General features: G+C 41.9%; 1 protein-coding gene across 1 annotated transcript in view; it reads right to left on the reverse strand.

The window, feature by feature from the left end:
• CACNA2D3 (calcium voltage-gated channel auxiliary subunit alpha2delta 3) overlaps positions 1-23,751 on the reverse strand; it is an 877,278-nt gene that overhangs the window by 50,777 nt on the left and 802,750 nt on the right. The window contains exons 31-33 of the mRNA XM_030205518.1: positions 18,875-18,950; positions 14,737-14,789; positions 10,118-10,173 (exon numbers count right to left, since the gene is read on the reverse strand). Of these exons, the coding sequence (XP_030061378.1) occupies positions 10,118-10,173; positions 14,737-14,789; positions 18,875-18,950 (185 nt within the window). The remainder of the gene's footprint in view (positions 1-10,117; positions 10,174-14,736; positions 14,790-18,874; positions 18,951-23,751) is intronic.

The raw sequence follows: 23,751 nt of genomic DNA on the forward strand, positions 1-23,751 counted from the left end.
GCCCCTTTTGCCAATCTGCGGCAAAAGGGAGCCAGCGCTAGTGTCAGCGTGTGTTTTACACACATGCGCCAAGGCCCCTTGTTACCGCAGCTGGTAAAAGGGAAGTTTTACCTTCCTGCAGGAAATGGCTATGTGACAAGTAAAGCACTTGCTGCGCATCCATTTTGGAGGGGGAGACCTTACCACCACCCACTGAAGTGGTGGTAAGGCCTCCCGCGTTAACCCAGTGGTAACCAGGCAGTGCACAGCACTACCTGATTACCGCCGGGTACACTCCGGCGGTAAAATAAAGTTTTGTGCGCCGGAAATGATGGCATGCTAGGGATGGAAAGTACCACTGGGCTGCTGCAGTAGCCAGGTGGTAGTTCATATATAGCGAGCGGTAAGCTCCCGTTGGGCTTACCGCCGCTTAGTAAAAGGCGCCCTTAAAGCCCTATTTCACAAATGGCTTCCTGAGTATTTTACAAAAAGTTCTGCTGAGTGTGAAGCCATTTGTAAAATATATACAAGGCCATTGGACTACTGTGTAAATTATTATTATTATTTGTTACATTTGTACCCCACATTTTCCCACCTATTTGCAGGCTCAATGTGGCTTACATAGTACCGTGAGGCAATAGCCACATCCGGTGATGAAACAAATACTGAGTGATGTTATTGTCAATGAGATAAATATGTTACAGACACATTTGAAATCATAGAGAGGGAAGTTATATAGTGTTCATAGTGTTCATTACAAGTTTAGGTTTCTTTGTGTTGCTGGGTTCTTTCAGGCAGATGTATGTAAATTAACCATATTACCGTTAGTGGCGTTAGCCGATTCCGGTCTAAACAAACACATGGTATGAATTAATACAAAGTGATAATGTGGTGGAATGAGGTATAAGTAGTGTTGAGGTATAAATGTTGGCACGTTCAGTGGCAACAGCTACGTATTCCCATAAGAAAGTCATTCTGTCCGATATTTAAAATGGTTTGACCATTGAAACAGTACTTAACAGTTATACTCATACAATATATCCAGTGATTTTCATTGTGGAGCCGGCCTATCGTGGCGGCCATATTTGGCCGCCACAATAGATGGCATAACTTTGGCCAGCTCCAATTTGACCAGCTAGCGCTCTTGGCCAATTACATTGGAACCAGCCAAGGTTAAACCGGATATTCGATGCCGGTCACCAGAAACAGCCTAGCACTGAATATCTGGGTTCAGCGCTGACCACAAGACACGGCCTGGCTATCTCCCGTGGTCTGAATATTGGGGCCATTGAAAATAGAATTTATTTATTTATTTATTTATTTATTGCACTTGTATCCCACATTTTCCCACCTATTTGCAGGCTCAATGTGGCTTACAAAGACCTATTATGGCAAAGCCATTCCAGGGTCGCAGATACAATTGCTGTTACAAAGTGTTACAAAAAGGTCTGGGATGACAAAAAGATCTAAGCAAACAGTAATAAAGATGCCTTTCTGAATCAGGGTGGAGCGGCGAAGTGTTATAGTTAGTCTATGGGTTCTCATGGTAAGCCTTGTTGAAGAGCTAGGTTTTTAGAGCTTTGCGAAAGATAGTTAATTCATTAATTGTTTTCAAGTTAGTTGGTAGTGCATTCCAGAGTTTAGCTGCCAAATATGCACGTATATATCCAAAATAGGGGCCTATACAGCACAAATGTCAATGCTTTGGCTATGCAATATAATAATAAGTGGCACCTAGATGTGATGGTGAATAGTCTGAAGGTGGACTCATGGGTGGATCATGGACAGGGAAAGCATATATACACTACCTTATCCAACCAAGGCCTCAACCCTTTCATATACGCAGATGATGTCATAATATACATCCCTTACAAAACCAAACTGACAGAAATCACTAACAAGATCAATCTCAGCTTGATCATCATGGACTCATGGGCAAATGCATTTCAACTAAAACTCAATAAAGAAAAAACACATTGTCTCATCCTCTCATCCCAACACAGCGTGGACAACCCCACAAGAATTGACACACCAGACTACACCCTTCCTATCTTAGATAGTCTAAAAATCATCGGCGTAACAATGGACCATAACCTAACACTGGAGAGCTAAGTGGCACCCACAACATAGAAAATGTTTCACTCAATGTGGAAACTCAAACGCTTAAAACAATTCTTCCCGAGGGAAACATTTCACACCCTGATACAATCAATGGTACTAAGCCACGCAGACTACTGCAATGGAATCTATGCGGGATGCAAAGAACAAACCTTAAAGAAACTTCAGACCGCAGAAAACATGGCAGCTAGGCTTATATTTGGAAAAACGTGATTTGAAAGCGCAAAAACCCCTCCGCGAAATGCTACACTGGCTCCCAATAAAAGAATGCATTGCTTTCAAAATCTGCACCCTGGTTCACAAAATCATCTACGGTGAAGCCCCAGGATACATGACAGACCTGATCGACTTACCAACCAGAAACATATCCGAATCAACACGAACATTTCTAAATCTTCACTACCCAAGCTGCAAAGGTCTTAAATACAAATCAATCTACGCATCCAGTTTCTCCTACATAAGCACGCAATTATGGAATGCATTACCAAAAGCCTTGAAAACAATGTACAACTACCTAAACTTCCGGAAATCACTAAAGACTAACCTGTTCCTAAAGGCATACCCTACCGACCCAACTAAATGCCTGAACTCTGCTACACAAGAAAACTCAAATACGTAATGGACATTACGCAACTCTTCCATTGTACAACTCCCTAATGTGACAGTGCTACATGAACTCTATCCTATCACAACATTACCTCGTATTTGTTCACCGGAGACGTCAAAGCCTCTCCGGTACTATGTAAGCCACATCGAGCCTGCAAATAGGTGGGAAAATGTGGGATACAAATGTAACAAATAAATAAATAAATAAATATTCTAGTTTGTGCACATGTTGTAGCAACCTAGGTAAGACAAAGGAGTAGCGGGATTAAGAAAACTCATCCAATAATTCCAATGTACAATGTTTAAAAATGATGGCTCGACACAGTACCATGTTTCGGCTAAAATGCCTGCCTCAGGAGACTGTGCATATGTAATAAAGCCCAAATGTGGCCAAGAATGCTTCACAAGTGTGCTAAAAAAGGATACAAGTCTTTAAAAAGAATACAAATCCAAACAGGGCACCAAAGCATCGTACTGTCGTGATCATAGGCGCCCCGTATAAGAGGCTTGGGGAGGCTAAGCCTCCCCAGCCCAATCGTCGACTTCCGCTTGTGGTGCAGCCCACCCTCCCGCCCGGCGTATTTTCATCTTTTATTTCTGTGGCAGCGACGTCAATGAAGAAAAAGACTACAGGCTCGCCGCCAGCTTCTCCCTTCTCTCTGCTCTCGCGGAAACAGAAAATGCATCACGGGACACTGTGTGCAGAGAGAAGGGAGAAGCTGGCGGCGAGTCTGTAGTCTTTTTCTTTATTGACGTCGCTGCCACGGAGCGTATGGAGGTAAGCTCCGCCCCCTTTAGCCTCCCCAAACAGTTGGGCTACCGACCGTCTATGGTCGTGATCACGCTACTTCTTTGTCTGACCTGTTATGTTTGTAGTGGATTCTATTCTTCCACCTCGGCAGTCAGTCTCTACGTAGCATTCTAGGTGCAAGCATTTATACCGGCTCTATGGCTTGTGCATGCGGTCCTGCCAAATATATGCTCATATTTTACCTGTTACGATAGGTTTTCATAAAGGAAGGTAGTTGCTTATATAGACTAGGCGCCTTCTTGGTGTCTGAACATAGGCACAGTGTTCTGGAATTGTCCTCTGAGAAGGTAATTCTTATAACAATGCACCATTTATTTAGGCCAGGGGTTTTCAACCCAGTCCTCGGGGCACACCCAGCCAGTCTGGCATATCCTGAAAACCCCACCTGTCTGGGTGTGCCCCAAGGACTGGGTTGAAAACTTCTGATTTAGGCACTAGAATTAAGCAGGAAGTGCAACTATTCTCTGTGTATAATTTGCTGTCATAGGATCCTAGCATACGTCACCATCAATGTGCAGGTGCTAACATTGACACTATATCTATGACTGGAGTAAACATTATCGCCTAAATGGACCATTGACATGTGCTATTCACAGTGTTCTGTAAATTAAGAACATCAGTGTCAGCCCTGCCTATGATAAAGGTCTATAAGATAATGAGAGGAATGGAACGGGTCGAAGTGGAGCGTCTGTTTACGCTTTCCAAAAATACTAGAACAAGGGGGTATGCGATGAAGCTGCAGTGTGGTAAATTTAAAATGAATCGGAGGAACTTCACTCAACGCGTAGTTAAACTCTGAAATTTGCAGCCGGAAAAGGTGGTTAAGGCGGTTAACTTAGTGGACTTCAAAAAAGGGTTGGACGGCTTCCTGGAGGAAAAAGCCATAGAATGTTATTGAACGGATGAAGGAATAATACAGTATTTCTAGGATGGGCGGGACAAATTGCTTGTTCTTTTGGCCGCTGTCGGTGACAGGGTGCTGGGCTCGATGGAACCTTGGTCTGTCCCAGCATGGCGATACTTATGGCCTGCCCATGCTCCACCCATACTCCACCTTCTGACAATTATGCAGTATAGCATTTTAGTACGTAATTACAGAATAGCAGTTGCATACACTACTTCCATTTATGTGTGTAAATATACACTTACACACGTCGTAATGGCTAAAAGTCTAAAAATTTGAGTACCCAACAGCCATTTCCGGGTAGAGAATTACAAATGGTATTGCATTAAGGCGCATACATGGTAAAGTAGAATACAAAGTGGTATTGCATAGAAGTTCCTGAGTAATAGGGTAAATTATAACATAAGTTTCATTTCCAACATGAGAAATAAAGTGGTAGTGCGTATTGCGTAACTTTCATTAGTAGCAGCGAGATTATTAGTTAAGTGTAAAGAGTTTGGTTTTGTCTAGTTCATGTAAAGTCTAGTTGTCTAGTATTTAGGATGGATCGTTGTGGTATGCGTTCTTGAATATGTCAGTTTTCAGTAGTTTTCAGAAGATTGTTTGGTCGTGCATTGTTTTTATGGCCTTCAGTAGTGCGTTCCATAGTTGCGTGCTTATGTAGGAGAAGCTGGATGCATATGTGGATTTATATTTAAGTCCTATACAGCTGGGGTAGTGGAGATTCAGGAATGTGCGTGCTGATCTTTTTGTGCTCCTATTCTATAACCTGCGCCTAACTTTAAGCGTAGCTTATAGAATGGCGCTTGTTTGGGCTCTGATTTTTTTTCAGCACCATATATAGAATTCACTCCAAGATGCTTAAATGTAGGCAATCTGTGATAGATTGAGGGGGTGATTTTACAACCTATGCATGTAAGTGTGACCACGTACACATTTAAGTGACAGATTTTACCAAACTGATCATCCAGGATCAGGCAGGGGCCCACCCAGTTTCCCTTCAGGAATTTTGAGGGGTGGGGAGTTGAATACCAGAGAACTAAACACTATTGCCACCTCAATCACTAATAAACTCCAGGTCCAATGCATAGCTTTACCCATGCCAGCTTCAAATCCAGTATAAATGCAGACGTCCATATTTTAAAAAGTATATGTGTAGTGCCATTGTAAAATCAGAACTATATGCATATTCTTTGGCCTGCCCTAAGCACATGCAGAATGTGCCTGCTGTGGTTTTTAAATAACAGCTTTCTACAATTACTATTTACATGTTTATGACATTTACATCTGTAAACACTGCTATTTACACATGTAAAACCCACACAAGCCTTCTTAAATGACTTCCTTGCTGTCTAGCTTCTGGATCAGACTATTGTATGGGTGACCAATGCAGGCAGGAGCCTCTGCTGCCCCTGCTTAAACTCCACTGAATATTGACCCCTATGTTTCTATAATTGGCAGTTGAGATACCTTATTGGCAGAAAGAATCGCATAGGATGAGCAACGCATAGGAACATAAGAAAAAGTCATGCAGGGTCAGACCAAAATCCATTAAGCCCTTCAACCTGTCTCTGACACTGGTCAGTCCAAGTCACAAATACCTAGCAAATCTTAAAACGTAGGTCAATTTCTCATAGCTCATTTCCAGGGATGAGTAACGGCACTCCCAAGTCTACCTCACTAATAATTTTTTAGAGACTTTTTTTTTTTGTAGAAACCTGTCCGAACTTCTTTTTGATCCTGCCATGTTAGTTGCCTTGACAGCCAAAACAAAGGAGGGAGAAATGTGAGCTCGGGGGGGGGGGGGGGGGGGGGGGGGGGGGGAATAGTGAGGAGCACTGAAGGAGGATATTCAAAAAGATTTGACCACAGCCTCTGGTGACAGATTCCACAACTTTATTATGTACTGCAAGAACCTCCCCCCCCCCCCCCACTTTCTACAATTTGTTTCCAATCTAATGGTAATTAGTTTTAATGACGTGCCCTGGTTTTTTTGTTGTTTGAAAGTCAAAACAACCATTCCCTAAGTAATTGTTCCACTCCACTCATAATTTTTATAAACATCTATCATGCACTCTCTCAATTGTCTTTCTTCCAAGCTGAAAAGCCCTAATTTGTTTAGTTTCTGGTTTCATGAACTTGAATATACTGCCTTTCTGTGGTACAACCAAAGCGGTTTATATATATTATATGTTGGTACTTTGCAGTAGCATAGCCAGAACTCAATTTTTGGGTGAGCCTGTGGTGAACTGGGTGGACATGACCCACAAATTTTTCTCTGCCTGCAACTCCCCAACCCCACCCCCATAAAAATGAGTATCATGGCTGGCAGGATTCTCAGGCTCTGCCAGCTGAAGAATCCTCTCTGGAGTCCTCCATAAGTGGTCTCATCCTTTCGGCAGTCCGCAGCGCATTTCCAGTTGCCAACACTGTGCATGCTCAGTTCAACCAGCATCCCCATGCACGGGGGGGTGCCAACTGAACTGAGCATGCGCAGGAGATGGGAGTGCCGGCATCAGCAGCTGAAAAGGTGCTGCTAACTGCTCCGGGGATGAGACTGCCGAGGGGAAGGGGGAACTGCAGAGATGACTCTTCAGCTCATGGGGGCGGGGATCCCCACCAGCTACACTAATAATGTGTGCCATCACTGGGTGGGCCTGAAGGGAAACTGGGTGGGCCCCTGCCCACCTGTGGCTACACCACTGGCACTTTGTCCCTAGTGGGTTCTCAATCTAGGTTTTCTCCTTAGGACACCATAAAGGAGTTGTTTGGAAGGGAGTGTTTCATCGCATTTATCATTTTTGTTGTCTTTCTGTAGACCATTTCTAATTCCGCTATATCCTTGTTGAGATGGGGCAACCAGAACTGCACACAGTGCTCAAGGTGCAGTCGCACCAGGGACCTATACTGAAGCGTTGTGATGTTCTTGCTTATGTTTATGTTTATTCCACACTTGATATACTGCCTTTCTGTAGATACAGTCTAAGATGTTCTAAAGCCCTTCTTGAATAATCGCTAACATTCTATTTGTTTTCTGAGTAGCAGCTGCACATTGGGCTAAAACGCAAATAGAATTTTAGCGATTATTCAAAACAAAATTAGTCTTTTTTGTATCTTCTTGTACATTGATACCGTATCGTAAAAACCTCTCTCCCCTTTTTAATTTTCTTTGTTCCCTTAGTCCCGTATCTCCAAAAACATTTCTCTTTTACTTTGTTGACGTTTGGACCTTCTATTGCTTTTCTCTACCTTTCTGTCTAATTGTCCCTATACCGAGTGCTGTTAGACCCAACCCTTAATTCAGTCTTGCTCTTCAATGCCAGTGGATATTGGGAAAGTCATGTGAGAAGGCCAGGAAGCTGAAATATCACTTGCAATCCAGAAGCACAAATCAAACCATACCGCTGGTCAAGGTTCCTCTTTCCTCAGATACGTCTCCTGGATCATTTCTGGATTATGTTAATTTAATCTGATAAATCAGAAAGTTTTACTGATTAACAAATTCAATTTAGAAGGGTTACCAACAAAAAGAATTTGGGCTATTTGCACAGGTACGAGGCATTTCTTCTGAAATGACACAAAACACAAACCTTCACAAACGTAGAACTACAAGCAGTCACTTCCAACAGCAATAGTTGACTGAACTCTCAATGCTGAGATACAGGTGGCAACTGACGCAACAGAACGTGTTTGAACATGTTCGAGCATGACTCATGGGCAATGTTGCCAAACCTCCCTTATTTCCTGGTGGTGGCTTTCTAAACTAAGGGTTTTGTATTGTAATTCCTAGTATATTTCAATTGTTTTTCCAACAATTACAACTGCTGAATTAAATTAATCCACAGCAGCAGGGCTGCCGAGAAACTTGGCCGGGCCCGGGACAAGGCCGCCTCACCCCCGCCGCCACCCCACCCCGAGGTCGCCGCTCCCCTCCCCCCCGAGGTCGCCGCTGCTGCTCCCCCGAGGGCGGGATACAGGGATGGAAGGAGACCCGAAGGGAGGAGTTCCGCCTCACAGGGAGGTGAGAGGGAGAGTCGCACCGCTCGGTGATTTAAATACAGGGGGCTGGCCCGGTGGCAGACGGTCAGAAGGTGGGTGGGACTGGCACCGGGCCCCCCTTGAAGGCCTGGGCCCCGGGGATTTTGTCCCCCCGTCCCCCCTCTCAGCGGCCCTGCACAGCAGGTTACCAAAATGCAGCGTTTTCAAGGATTTTTATAAAAAGGGTAGCGTGTCACAAGAAAACTGAGCTCGATAGGCAAAAACTGATTTCATTTTTGAATTCAGCACCCATGACTTAGCTAAGAACACCAATCACATTCTTTGTAACAAAAATGCCGTTTACCAGTGTTACACAAGGTAACTAAAAGTCACGCCCCTGATCCATTCCGATCCACCCATGGCCCTCCCATTTCCACCCCTCCTTTTCCAACTTGTGTTAAATTTAGGTGTGGATCCTGTGCCGAAATTTACATGTGTACATATTAATTGAATCTAATTAGTGCCAAGAATTGCTTGCTAAAAGCCAATTACTGGCACTAATTAGCTTGTTATTCAATTAAAATGCACGTGTAAACTGGGCGCAAGCCCAAATTTACATGCACATTTTTTAGCGCTTTTTATAGACTTAGGGGGTTGAGGTTTAGAATTCAGATCTTTAACTGGCTTTTTTTGTATGCCTAGTTTTCCAAGATTCATCACTTACTTGTGTAAGTTGTAAAACTTGTCATTTACACATATAACATGAACATTCAATGAGCCAGAACCTATGAAATTTTGAATGTCCTGATTTGGATGTCCTATGCAAAATGGATCTCACATCTAGGAGTCCTAGGAGACCTGTGCTATTGTCAGCGTGTGTTTTTGTTGTGCGCTGAGGACCCCTTTTACCACAGCAAGAAAAAGAAATGGCCATGCGGTAAGTGAACAACTTGCTATGTGGCCATTTCAGGTGGGGGAGCACTTACCGCCAACCATTCAGGTGGCAGTAAGGGCTCCCGCGCTAACTGATTATCATTGGGGTAAGCATCGGCACTACAAAAATAGAAAATATTTTTGTAGAACCGGAAATGGCGCATTTTGGGGGCAAGAACTACCGCTGGGCTCCTACGGTAGCCCTGCGGTAGTTCCGGATTGGTGCGTGGCAAGCCTGTTGCCGTGCGCCAACCCTGAGTAAAAGAGCCCTCTAACAAATCCTGCTTATCAAATAAAAAGGGCCTAGTCAACATTAAAATACTCCCTCTTAGTGGTTATGATATGACCCTGACGTTTGGCTTTTCCTGGCTTTTAAGATCTTCTCCTGTTACAAAGTGTGATCTGTGGTATCAATGGTAAATAAAGATAGAAGAGGGCCATGAAGATCACAGTCCACTAGGGGCAGAAGTTGAAAGTCAAGGACCAGCTAAAATATCAACAGAGAGCCTAACATTTTTTTCAAAAGAGTACTAGTTTATAATTACAGCACATAGGAACTTTCAGTATAACATGTCAAATATATGTGTTATGAGTAGAAGATTAGACTACTAACAGGACAGGAACAAATTGTAAACTAAATCACTGGCTATGAAATGAAGGAACATATAATTATTATTAATTACTTGGCTGAAAATAAAACATGGGCATGCCTTGATGTGTTTGAAATGCAGCTAAATTTAGAAATATTTCTCCAGGAACCATGAAAGGGACAGGTTGTTCAGACTTACCTTTCGCTGTTAGATCAGAGTGCCACCAACTGCAAAGATTAAATTCCACCAAAAACCTAGGTGGAAGTTTATGTAAATGTGTATTAGAGTAGGTAACATTTTTATTGTTTTTTTTCTTTTCAGTCACTATCACATTGACATCTTTTTTCTTTAAAAGAGACGTGAAAGCCAAGAAACATCTTTTAATAGGATAACTGTAGACGAAGAGGAAAACAGTGCACCCAGGTAAAGAGGTTCTCAGATTTTGTCTCAGTGAGGGCAGTTTGAAAATTGCCCTTTGTGGGAAAAATGCAAGCACTGTGAGACTTTTGTGGGCTTCTTAAATTTAGCCCTTTGGGGCAGAATACCTGTAGTGCTTTGTTTACTGAAATATTTGCTTGTATACCTTTTTTCACTGCAATGTTTTCTCATCTGTGGGCAATAAAGGTGCTGCTACAATGAAATTGCATGGAAATACTTTTAAAACAAAGAGGAGGAAATAGTTTTTCACTCAAAGAATAGTTAAGCTCTGGAACTCACTGTTGAAGGATGTGGTAACAGCGGTTAGCGTATCTGGGTTTAAAAGAAGGTTTGGACAAGTTCCTGGAGGAAAAGTCCATAGTCTGTTATTGAGATGGGCATGGGGGAAGCAACTGCTTGCCCTGGGATTGGTAGCATGGAATGTTGCTACTAATTGGGTTTCTGCCAGGTGCTTTGTGACTTGGATTGGCCACTGTTTAAAGCAGGATACTGGGCTAGATGGAGCATTGGTCTTACCCAGTATGGATATTCTTATGTTCTTAAGTTGCAGCCCCGGCCCTGGGCACATGTAGCAATTTTAGAACAGGTGCTATTTATACCTATGCACATGGAAATCTAATGGAGGCATGTTCCGAGCATTCTATGAACAGTTCTTTACTGTATATGATTTTTCAATGTTTTATACAAGGTTCAAGGTTCACTTTATTTGATTATCCACTTAAGGAAACCCATCGAAGCAGAGTACAAAACATAACACAAAACCTTAGAAAAGAACTCCATTGGTTTAAAAGAAAGTCAAGATAAAAGACATTGTTTATCTGTCATGTCTCCAGATCCCAGCCCATAATCCAACCACAGAAACTAAACAGACCCAATAACCTAATGCAGGAGCCAATTAAGTACCTAAATAAAAGGCTTCCTGGAAAAGGTATGTTTTAAGGGACTTCTTAAAAGAGAAGCCAGTTGCAAAGCATGGGGTCAAGGAAATTTAGTTGGGGTGATGAAATGACCAATTGACCTTGTTGAACAGACTGAAGGGTTCGTAAAGGAGTATAGGAAATCAAAAAATTGAGGAAAGCTAGTATGAAGAACTGTATGCAGTAAGACCAATATCTTATACGTTATATGAAAATTAATCGGTAGCCAATGTTCAGCCTATAAAAAAGGGATGACATGATTGTAATTTCTAGCCCCCAAAAGTAACTTAACAGCAGTGTTCTGCACTAATTGGAGTTGCTTAATCGCTCTATGGCAGTTCCTTAAACAAGGAATTACAATAATCCAAATAGGTAAGTACCAGAGCATGCACAATAATTCAAAGGGACCTTTTACACAAAAAAGATATGTGGACTCTGGTGATATTCAGTGTCAGTGTCCACATACCTAACCTGCCAGATAGTCAGTGCAAAAAGGATAAGAACATAAGAATAGCCATTAGATGACCAACAGTGACCAATCCAGGTCACAGGTACCTGGCAGAAACCCATATAGTAGTAACATTCCATGATTATAATCCCAGGGCAAGCAGTGACTTCCCCCAAGGGATACTTAAGAACAGCCATAGTGGGGTAGACTGATGGTCCATCTAGCCCAGTATCTTGCTTCCAAGAGTGGCCAATCCAGATTATGAGTACATGGCAAAACCCCAAATACTAGCAACATTCTATACTACTGATCTCAGGGCAAAGAGTGGCTTCTCCATGCCTATCTCAATAGCAGACTATAGACTTTCCCTCCAGGAACTTGTCCAGACCTTTTTTTTAGACCTAGATATGCTAACCATTGTTACCCAGTGGCGTTCCTAGGGGTCTGACACCCGGGGCGAATCTCTGATGCACCCCGCCCCCCGGGTGCAGCGCCCCCCCCAGTATAGTGTGACCCCCCCCCCCCCCCGGCGAAAGGACACCCCCCACCCCGGCGAAAGAACCCTACCCGGGTGCACGCCGCTGGGGGGGGGGGGGTGCCGCACGCTGGTCAGCTTCGTTTGTTTCCATGCTCCCTCTGCCCCGGAACAGGTTACTTCCTGTTCTGGGGCAGAGGGAGCATGGAAACGAACGAAGCTGACCGGCGCGCGGCACCCCCCCAGCGGTGTGCCCCTGGGGCGGACCGCCCCTACCGCCCCCCCTTGGTACGCCACTGTTGTTACCACATCCTCTGGCAATGAGTTCCAGAACTTAACTGTTCATTGAGGGAAAAGAAATATTTCCTCCTATTTGTTTTAAAAGCATTTCTATGTAACTTCATTGAGTGTCCCCTAATCATTTCTACCAGTTCTACAACACTCAGAATTAAGTAGACATCAATCCTATCCCCCCCACAGCCGTCTCTTTTCCAAACTGAAGAGACTTAACCTCTTTAGCTTTTCCTCATGTGTATAAACGCCAACAGTTATGTATAGAGGTTGCCAACACTTATACAGAGAAGCTGCTGTATGATATCACTCTTTGTATATGCCAGTATCCTTCTAAATGTCTAACAAAAAGCTCCAGGTTTGGAAAATTCTATGATGCATGCCTACTAAGGGGTGTGTTTATGGGAGGGGCATAGGCAGGGCAGGGGCGTGCCTAGCAGTTACACACACACATGTTATAGAATACTAACAGTTACGTGTCTAACTGCCTAAAGTTATATGCAGGCACCTACACCAGCCTCTGACATGTCGCAAGTACTCATACCTGAAGTTAGGCACATACATGTTGACATTATAGAATCTGTGCTTAGCACACTGTATCCCAGTAACTAATTTTAGGCAGCCTTTCTTAAACATACCCATTATGTGCAGATACTGGCATATGCAAGAAATGTAAAAAATAGCCCCCTCTATTATTATTATGATAACATTTTATCTCTCTTTTTTTTACAGTGCTACAGTGACAGTACCTTTATCATGAACAACACATCTTTTTTTTTCTATTAAACAAGAAATAAATACAAAATTGTTTTGTGTTTTTCTCAGGAAAATATGCTACATGAATTCACCATTTGAATTTGTTTTGAATTTTTCTGCCTGTGTAGCAAATGCAATGTGAAATAAGTTTACAAAAGTTAATTGCTCGTAGCAGGAAACGGCTGTAAACATTTAATTGCAGAGTGTCTTCTGGCCTACATCTTGATACAGTTAGTGCTATCAGCAAAATGTTTCCTTTAAAGTGAGCAAGGATTTTCCAACATTTATGTCAGCCTTTCCAATTATATTAACTTAGATCCTGCCCTTGACTGCTGCACTTTACTTTAATTATCAATGTTACTGTTCAGCCCATGGGACAGTTGCAATCTCAGAGTATGTAGTCTGAAGGGTAAAGGAACAAAATTATTCTCCATCATATTTTTATCCTTCTTAAATTAGTGTTGTTGCTTTGCTAATTATGTAAGTGTATGTTGCAATATGTGTCGATTTTTTAGATATGCCAACTTTAAATATTTCAAAAATAAGCAAATAAATAAATAAATAAATAAATAAATAAATAAATAAATAAATAAATAAAATAATCCCCCTCACTGCACAGAAATATAGCAGAGGCAACTACTGCCTGCTCTCTGAACGTTCTTGATTTGGACATGTGAAATACATTGTTATGTATTATGAAATACAAATAGTGGCCCTTGTTTTTCCACTAAAAGATCTCAATGCACAGTATTTTGAACTTGATTGGGAGATGGGCTAGAGCTTGAGCTGGAGAAAGGGGGAGCATGTGGACCTGGCTAATGCCTGCTCATACTATAATTTGCTATTTACATTCCAGGATAGACACAAATAGAACTCTTGAAAGGGCTTCCCCCTTTCATGCAATAGCTTCTTTATTTTCATGTAAATAAATAAGCCCTTTCACATCTCTAATAAAAGTCACTGTCTTTAATTTTCAACCTGTGTAATGCTAAGCCTCAGCAATTGATGTCCTGCTGAGGCTCAAAGCTTTGTTAGGATTAAGCCATACAAACATTCAAACAACACCTGAGCAGCAGATCTAGAAGGGGTATTAACTGCAAAATGTCTGCCTTGTAGCCCATGAAATCACAAAATTAACACAATGAATCATCAAGACCGTTTGTTCTATTGAGGACAGCCCACCCAAAGAGCATAAAAACAGATAGTCATGTTAAACTTTACAGCAACCACAATAAAAAACTTGGGTTTGCGCGCTCCAAGCCACTATACTGCTAAGGAAAAAAACAAAGATGCACTTGATGACTGCAAATCATGTAAGGCAAGCCAAGGTTGTGCGTATTCTCATGCAGGCTTTTTTTTCTAATATTTTAGTGAGCTTACACATGGGGGTTTGGAAACAAATGACAATGGGTGGCTGGAAACCACTAAAGGAGCAGGCTGTAAAAAAAAGAAAAGCGTTAGCATTTGGAAAGGTTTGGAAAATGTTACTTACCAGACAAGTTCAGTCATTATCCACTTTACTGCCGCAAAGAAGGCATTATAAGGCTGAAGGGAAGCAATTTGTTTAATAAAATAAAAACATAATGGCACCAGAACCAACATCTCCAGATGAGAACAAGACTATTTCAAACATGCCATGCATGCTCTAAACAAAAGTGAAGCTACAAAGCTACATAAAACATTGGGATATTTAACAAGTTAAGATCTATTCTTTGAGGAAAAAAGATAACCTGAAGGGTTTGCTAGAATTCCAAGTATGCTTCTTACATATAAGAAACATTTGTCTAGTTAATGCCTGGAGGTGGGCCATCATATTGACTGCTTCACATTTCAGCCCAGAGACATCTAAAATGGATTTCTAATATATTCATTTAGATTTCATTAACCCTTTGATGCCTTCTGTCAGGACCTGTAAAATGCTCTGCGAGGATTACTTCTTGTAGATCCTTATTTCTAGCAGATTCTAGAAATCAAACATGGCTCCGCTTATGACAAACTACAAGAAAACTCACAAAGAGACCTTCCGCTATGGGTGATCATTCTAGAACGAGCCACTTGGGGCCCTCTTTACTAAGCTGCACTGTAGGCGTGCTAACTTTTTAGTGCACGCTAAAAATTAGCATGCACTAACGATAAAGACACCCATTATATTCCTATGTGGCATAGTAAACAGGGCCCTTAGTTTTTAGGTTGCAAGAACAGGCATAAATGTTGGTTTTCTACTCATTAATATGCATAAGTGGGTTCCCATGTGTGTAAATAACCGCTTATAGACTACTGACTAGAGGAAAAGTATGTATCATGCTTTGATGGCACATCCTTTGCCAGTGGGCATGTGCAGGTATGTGTGTAAATTATAGAATACTACCATTTACACAGGGCCGCCGAGAGACTGGGCCAGGCCCGGGACAAGGCTGCCCCCGGGCCCCCCCACCCGAGGTCGCTGGGCCCCCCCTCCACCGGGCCTTCTCTCCACTCCCGGGCCCTCTGCACTGACCTTAAGCGCCTCACCTTCGAAAGCACAGCAAGCAGCGGCAGACCACTCCTTCCTTCTGGGCCCCACCCTCACGGAAGTTACATCAGGCGAGGGCGGGACACGGAAGGAAGGAGTGGTCTGCCGCTGCTTGCTGCGCTTTCAAAGATGAGGCGCTTAAATTCAATGCCAGGGAGCGACAGAGGGCAGGCGGGCTGGACTGTGGCGGCAACGCCAGGCCCCCTCCGGAGGCCCGGGCCCAGGGAATTTTGTCCCCCTGCCCCCCCCCCCCTCTTGGCGGCCCTGCATTTACATGTCTTCATGCATAGGTCTAGGTGCGACCATTCACACCGGCTATAGGGTTGGTGCAAATAAATGTAAGTACATTCTCTGCCATTTGCATTAGAATTTGTAAAGAGAAGTAAGTGCCTACTTTACTGTATAGAATAGACTTAAAATAGGTGTGATAACCAGCAGCTGTGGTAGACAACCTGCTATAGAATCCCCCTCCGTGGACTAGATTCTACAAATGGCACCTAAAAAATAAAATCACAGCCAAAAAACAATAGCACTTAAGGCTATTCTGTAAGCCACACTTACAGTTAGGCACGGTTTATAGAATAGTGCTTAGAACCGGGAACCGTGGCTACCTATGAAAACCTGTAGCAAATCCCCATGTGTAAATTAGGTGCAGATCCCAATTCTATAGCAATGTGCGTACATTTTAGGAATGCCCCTGACCCACACTCCATTTTCAGATCCACACACTAGAATTCACGCGCACCTCTTCATAGAATACGCTTAAAAAGATGCCCTCATAAATTCTAATTATTGCCAGCCAGTGCTGATAATTGCATGCTATTGCCCAATTATCGGCACTGATCGACTTGTTATTCAATTAAGCTGCATGTGCAAATTGGATCAGTGTCCATATTTGTGTACGCAATTCAAAGGCGCAATATATAGAATCTGGGGCTCGGGTCTACGTCAACACAGATTTTGGAAATGCAGCTCAAACATGTAGAAAAGGAAGCAAGCTGCATTCTCTGTTAGTGTACTGCAGATTTTGTGCATTAGTACATCGTATACTAACCTCCAAATTCTATAAATGGCGCCCAATGTTAGGTGCACTATTGGGTGCGCAGTTATAGAACAGGGTCAGTTACATGCATAAATTAATAAGCTTAATTGGCAATAGCTATCAGTAATTGGCCCTAATAAGTGCTAATTGGCACGAATTAGCAGTTACTTGTGTAACTGATCTACACCAGTGTTTCCCACGTCTTTTCCTGGAGTACCCCTTGCCAGTCAGGTTTTCAAGATATCCCCAATGCATAAAAGAGATTTGCATATAATGGAGGCAGTGTATGCAAATCAAAATCACGCATATTCATTGTGGATATCCTGAAAACCTGACTGGCAAGAGGGTACTCCAAAACCGGACTTGGGGAAACACTGATCTACATCCTATTCTATAAACAGCACAGCCAATTTTTATAGCATGCAACTCCAAAGGAGGCATGGCCAGGAGAGAGGCATGAGCGGGTCAGCATTTAGGCACGGTTTTATAGAATATTTACATTTATACACCTAAATGCTAGTAGTTAAGCAGCTTTTGAGGACCTTTTACTAACGCATGCTTACTGCTGGGTGTGCTCAGGTATCCTGCGGTAAGTTTAGCATGTGCTACCTATGCGCTAAAAAAAAACAACATTTATTTTGCGCTGGGGCAGGTTGGGGGGGGGGGGCGGAAAGTAGGCATGTTCTGCACTAATCAGCTAGCGCAGCTACTTTGCCACGACCTAACCGATTAGTACATGGTTAGCATGTGAGCCTTTACCGCCTGGAAAACAGGTGTTAGTAAGTGCTCACACACTAATGGCCATGAGCTAATGGGAAACTTAGCATGGGGCCATTTTTTATTAGGATTTACTTACAGCCTTTTTCGAAGGAATTCACTCAAGGCAGTTTACAGCAAGAATAATTCAAATATAAGCAATAGACAATTACAGCAGTAAAAACATTCAAATAACAATACAAAGTGTGGCATAGTATTCTACTTACAATGTCAGCACCATATGTAATAAAACATTTTAACAGACAGCATAGGGTATAAGCAAAGATGGAACCTATAGATAGGTAAGATAGAGTAACAAGTGTAAGAAAATATGGGGATTAATTTAAAGAAAGTTGCACATGAGGACAGAAAGGTGCTTGATTATTATTTTAGCTAGAGTAGGAGTGGATAAACCTATCCTGCTACAGTATTGTGGAGCCAGTATTACTCCTTGTGTGTGTATATGAGACTAGCAAGTTAGTTACTTCTTCCATTAAATACCTGGTTGAAGAGCCAAGTTTTCACCTGCTTCCTGAAGTAGAGATAGTCTTGTGTTGAGCAAAGCATTAATACCTATTATGGTATCATTTGTACTCAGCTGACAATAATCAAATTTCTATTATATGACTGTTCTACTCTGCTGTTTAGTTGTGCACATTTCTGATCCTACATCATGTTACTCCTATTTCTAGGATTCAATGCAGCATTCTCAAGTTTACCTCATTGAGGGGTCCTTTTACCAAGTTGTAATAAAAAGGGCCCTGCAGTAGCCATTTTTCTCGTGTGCCAAGGCCCTTTTTAACACAGTGGGTAAAAAGCCCCCCCCCCCAATAATGGCCATGAGGTAAGATTACTCTTACCGCATGGCCATGCACCGGGGAGCACTTACCCCCACCCACTGAGGTGGAGGTAAGGGCTCCCCGCAGTTACCGGGCAATCACCATTGAGTTAGCACTGCAGTAAAAATTCCAAAAATATTTTATGGCACACTGGAAATGACGCATTCTCGAGCTGGAACTACCACCCGTTGCCACGCAGCAACCCTTTCGTAAAAGGGCCCCTGATTGTATTTATGTTTCACTATTGTTATGCTGTTAACAAAATTGTAAGTTTTATGTTAACTATACCTGCTGTACACTGCTTTGGGTGAATCTCTTCATGAAGATGGTAAATAAACGTCCCCCAAAATAAATGAATGCAAAAAGCATAATGATTTCAAACAGAAGTGATTGGCTTAAGGTAAGTAAATAAAATGAACTTGGTTAAATAAGTTAACTGGTGACCTTATGGGCTGGTGCTCATAATGTTAACTATACTTACGTCCAATAAGCTATGGGCGCTGTCGCTGCTCTCTTTGTTCGTTCTACACATGGCCTGGTAGTCGTAAAGTGTAATTCTAAAGAGAAGAGAAGAACACTGCTTGACTCAAGAAAAGAAACAACACAATAAAGTAACAAATTTGCAATATCGCACAGCAGAAGAATGGGAAAAAGAGAGGCTTAAACAAATACATTTGGGTAACTTGGGGAAAAGAAATAAATAGGAATTTATTTTCAGTTAAAGCTGCAAGAAGAAACAGAGTTAGTCATCATTAGATAAATCTATGGTCTGTGTGATGACAGGGTAAGGAAAATGGAGAGAAAGAAAGATATGTGTGGCTGTATGGTGGTGGTTTCCAGCCCAGCTCTATCTCCCACTTCCTCCTTCCGACAAAATATTCATACAGAATGTAGGTAAAATTTATTGGACGTTGAGAGCATTCAATGATATAGCGAGTCATCTGCTTCAAACAAGATAAGTTCGTCATTGTATGCTCTATTTCCCGGTGTTTTGAGTCTACATGTGAACCTATAAGTGGACATTCATGGCATCAGCCCTTTAAATTACAGGTGCTGCTTGCTTTTGGTTTAGTGAATCTTCCTCTAGTGCAGAAGCCTATTGAATAATTTTCTAGACTTTGCATTTAATTGATTTTTTAAAAGGAAGTTTGGGTGATAACCACGCCCCAGTCCCACCTTCACCACGCCTCCGTCAACTTTGTACGCTTCCGCGATGGAGTGCAGTTGAAAATGTCCAAGTTCGGCTTTCGATTATACCGCGTTATTCGTTTTTGGGAGATAAATGCCTATCTCCCGATTTAGGTCGCAATATAGGTATTTTTGTCTTTCGATTATAAGCTGGATAATCTCTCTCTATATAAAACACACCTCCAACGTTCTAATGAAGCCTCAAGTCTCCCAACGTTCTAAATTTGTAGTTGTGTAGATCGCTTTTTCTCCATGAGTGTCTGCCCTGCCCTCGCGTCACAACGTGATGACGTCGAGGGCGGTGCACCGACACTCAGTGAATCGTATCGCTTGATGAAACATGATGTCAAACGCATCGGGGATGAGAACGACCTGCAAGAAATAAGGAACGACTACCATCGTTGCCTAACATTGGGCAACATATAGAGAATTCCCCCAATAATGTCTAAATGCTATACCATGGAAGTACAAATGAGGCATGCCCATGGGCAGGTCAGGGGGGTGTGTTGCAATTGTGCATGTACGTTACAAAACACTATCACTTATGCGCACAACTGCCAACTTTAGGCCCCAGCATAAAATGATGTGGCATAAGTGCTTAAACTTAAAGTTAAATAATATTGTAAAGTGTCCCAAACAAAAAAATCTCTTATAAGCTCTTAAAATTACCAAACAGCACTGTTAAAATAGATTTAAACAGGAGTAGCAGTGCATCAAACTTTAATCATGCAGTGAAAAAACTTATTTTTATATTCTTTTTTGGTGGGTCATCAGATCTAACACAATGTTCCTTGCTCCATTGAGTAATGGTTGTAATGCAAATCCTCATAGGACCACCCTTACTTCAAACAGTGCGTAGTATCAACTTATTTCAAAAACATATATGTGATAGGCAGGAGAGTATTTTGAACCATGGAGTTACAGCCTCTTCCCTGAGAAACCTGGCCACGTTGGCAGAGGTTCTCCTTTGTTTAAAAGTGCTGCCAATTGGTGTCGTTGATAAAACGATAAGAGAAAATAATAAGATGACCCTCCAAAAAAGAATATAAAAATAAGTTTTTTCACTGCATGATTAAAGTTTGATGCACTGCTACTCCTGTTTAAATCTATTTTAACAGTGCTGTTTGGTAATTTTAAGAGCTTATAAGAGATTTTTTTGTTTGGGACACTTTACAATATTATTTGACTATTAGTCCCCACATATTTTACAATATACGGTCCTTCTATTTAAACTTAAAGTTAGGCACGTGAATGCCTATTCTATGAAGGCAACTGCTGTTACAAAATTGGCGCCATCAAGGGAATTCTATACATGGTGCCTAGCATTGGGGCCCTTTTACTAAGCTGCAGTAAAAAGTGGCTTGTGGTAGTGAAGACACATGAAATTGGCCATTTTTTGCTACGGCTGGAAAAAAAGGGCTTTTTAAAATGGGGCAGTAAATGGTCGTGTGGTAAAATTAAAAGTAGCATGCGGCTAATTATTGCATCAGCTTTTACCACCACCTGTTGACCTAGTGGTAAGGGCTCACAAGCTACTCACATGGTAATCATGCAGCACGTGCGATTGTGGCCACACTGCCGATTAAATAGCTGCCTCAGCATACACAGGGGGCCTTTATTAGGCTGCAGTAAAAAGTGACCTGCGCTAGTTTGGATGCGTGAAATTGGCACACGCTGGGCCATTGTTTTTGCCATGGTGGGTAAAAAGGTCTTTTTAAAATGGGTCAGTAAATGGCCATGCACTAATTTTAAAAGTAACATGTGGCTATTTACTGCCTGAGCCCTTAACGTCACTTATTTACTTGGCAGTAAGGGCTCACGCGCTATCCGTGCGGTAATCAGTCACTGCCAATTACCATTGGGAAAGCCCCCAGTGGTAGAAAATAGAAAATTATTTTCTTCCCCCCCCCCCCCCCCGGTGGTAGTGTCGATTTAGTTCATCCTACCCACGCGTTAGCCCTACCACAGCTTAGTAAAAGGGTCCCATAGATAACTTCTGCATTTGAGTTTGGAATGCGTATTCAATGGTCTATCTTCAATGGATGCATCAAGCAAAAATTGTCTTTAAGTTATCCAGATAAATGATTCAGTTAAATGGATTTAGCCTTGAATAATACGGGCCTCATTGTGTTTGTTCTGGAAACCATACCTGATTGCGACCCTTAAGAATTGGAATCTGGAATCCCTGGTTTAGGAGTAATTACTATTTTCTGAAACGTATCAGAAATATAATTGGTGAAAACACCAACAAGTCCAGGAATGAAAAACTAACAATTTCTGGGAAAATGCTTCGTACTTGATATCCACGGTAAACATTCAGTCAGAACTCATAGCTTGAAACATTTCATAATCAATGTGGTTTTTCTAATAAGTGCTAAATATGTATTTTATTATTTTTGAGCAAACTATGTTGTTGGTACATGCAAGGAAAGGTCTATTTTTTTTTTAAATTTTGCCATCATTGTATGAAATGTTATGGCAAGTTTGGGCTTGAATTTTCTTGGCATTTTGGAGGTACCTCTATAACTGGACACCCACGTTGTCCCACTTCTGTGTGAATGTACAGAATGCTTGCACACTTGCGGGTAAATGAACGTAAGTGGTAGCAAAACAATTAAATGGTATTATATAAAAGTGTTCCTAAATGACCTAATGCATAAATGCATAGGGGACATTCACATGGGTGGAGCATGGGAGGGGCATGGTCAGTGCTGCCACTTACAGAATACTGTAAATTATGCATGCACTTGCCGCATTAAGGCACCTACAGTTCCACTAGGTCTATAGCACTTAAATTTTAGGTGCCCTGATGCCAGGTTATGCTAGTATTCTATAATTCATAGACATTGCATAACTCTTCCTCTCTACGAATCCCCAATGTGTCTATAACACGTGAACCTTCCTCGACCACAATAACTATTTGTATTTGTTTCTCTGCCAGAGATGGCGAACGCCTCCACTTTACTATGTAAGCCACATTGAGCCTGCAAATAGGTGGAAAATGTGGGATACAAATGTAACAAATAAATAAATAAATAATGGCAACTGGGTGCCCAAGTGCCAATATAAATAGACTCTCACTGCACTTAAATAGAGCACTTAAAAGGAGGCACCCACTTATGGAATTTTACCTCCTTTAAACACAAAACCCCGGATTCTATATAGCATGTCTAGCGTTCTGCACCAAAATCCAAGCATATTCTATTTTTGTTACATTTGTACCCCGCGCTTTCCCACTCAGACAGGCTTAATGTGGCTTACATGGGGCAATGGAGGGTTAAGTGACTTGCCCAGAGTCACAAGGAACTGCCTGTGCCTGAAGTGGGAATTGAACTCAGTTCCTCAGGACCAAAGTCCACCACCCTAACCACTAGGCCACTCCTCCACTGTAACAACATGCGCAACTTAATTGGCTTAATAAGCCAATCAGCATTGTTAGCAGCACTTAACAAGCAATATTGAGCACTAATTGGCAATAATTAGAATTTACGCGCACAACTCCCAAAGCGTATTCTGTAACACACAGTGCCTAAATTTTAATGTGCACAGGCAAAAAGGGGTGTGGCTATGGATGGGGAAATGGGAATTTCATGGACACTCCAAAATTTATGCGCATTATTAAAGAATATGGCCCTCTGCGCCTAAATCTATTCGCTGGGATTTACACCTCGTTTTCATTGGTGTAAATGGAGGCACATAGTTTTAGGCGCTAGGATATCAACCAAATGTAATCTATATAATGTGCCAAAATTTTGGCGCTGCTTATATAATTCGCTTAGGCAGAAATTTTTTCCATGCAAATTTTGTAGGCGCCATATATAGAATCCGGCCCAAAATGAAATATGAAGATCAGACTGAGAATGAGCTGGGCCTACACTGGTTTCTTAAGCAAAATATCTTTAGATTATTTTTTTTAGTAACAATGCCATTTTGGGTTGCAAAAAAATAAGCCTTTCCCCAATGTCTAGCAGGATTTAACCAGACATTGCAAAAGAAAAAAAAAACCCTATGGATTGTTACTTTTTCTGAAGTGATTTTGTTAGTTTTAATAACTATGTTTTGTGGCTACCTGTATCCTGTTTTACTGATTATAGCTAGTGAACATGGTAATTGTGTGTTTGGCTGGGATCTAAATATAGGCTCATGAAGTTGTGCCCTACCCATGCCCCA

Source organism: Microcaecilia unicolor, chromosome 6 (genome assembly GCF_901765095.1).
Source record: "Microcaecilia unicolor chromosome 6, aMicUni1.1, whole genome shotgun sequence".
Taxonomy (NCBI): Eukaryota; Metazoa; Chordata; class Amphibia; order Gymnophiona; family Siphonopidae; genus Microcaecilia; species Microcaecilia unicolor.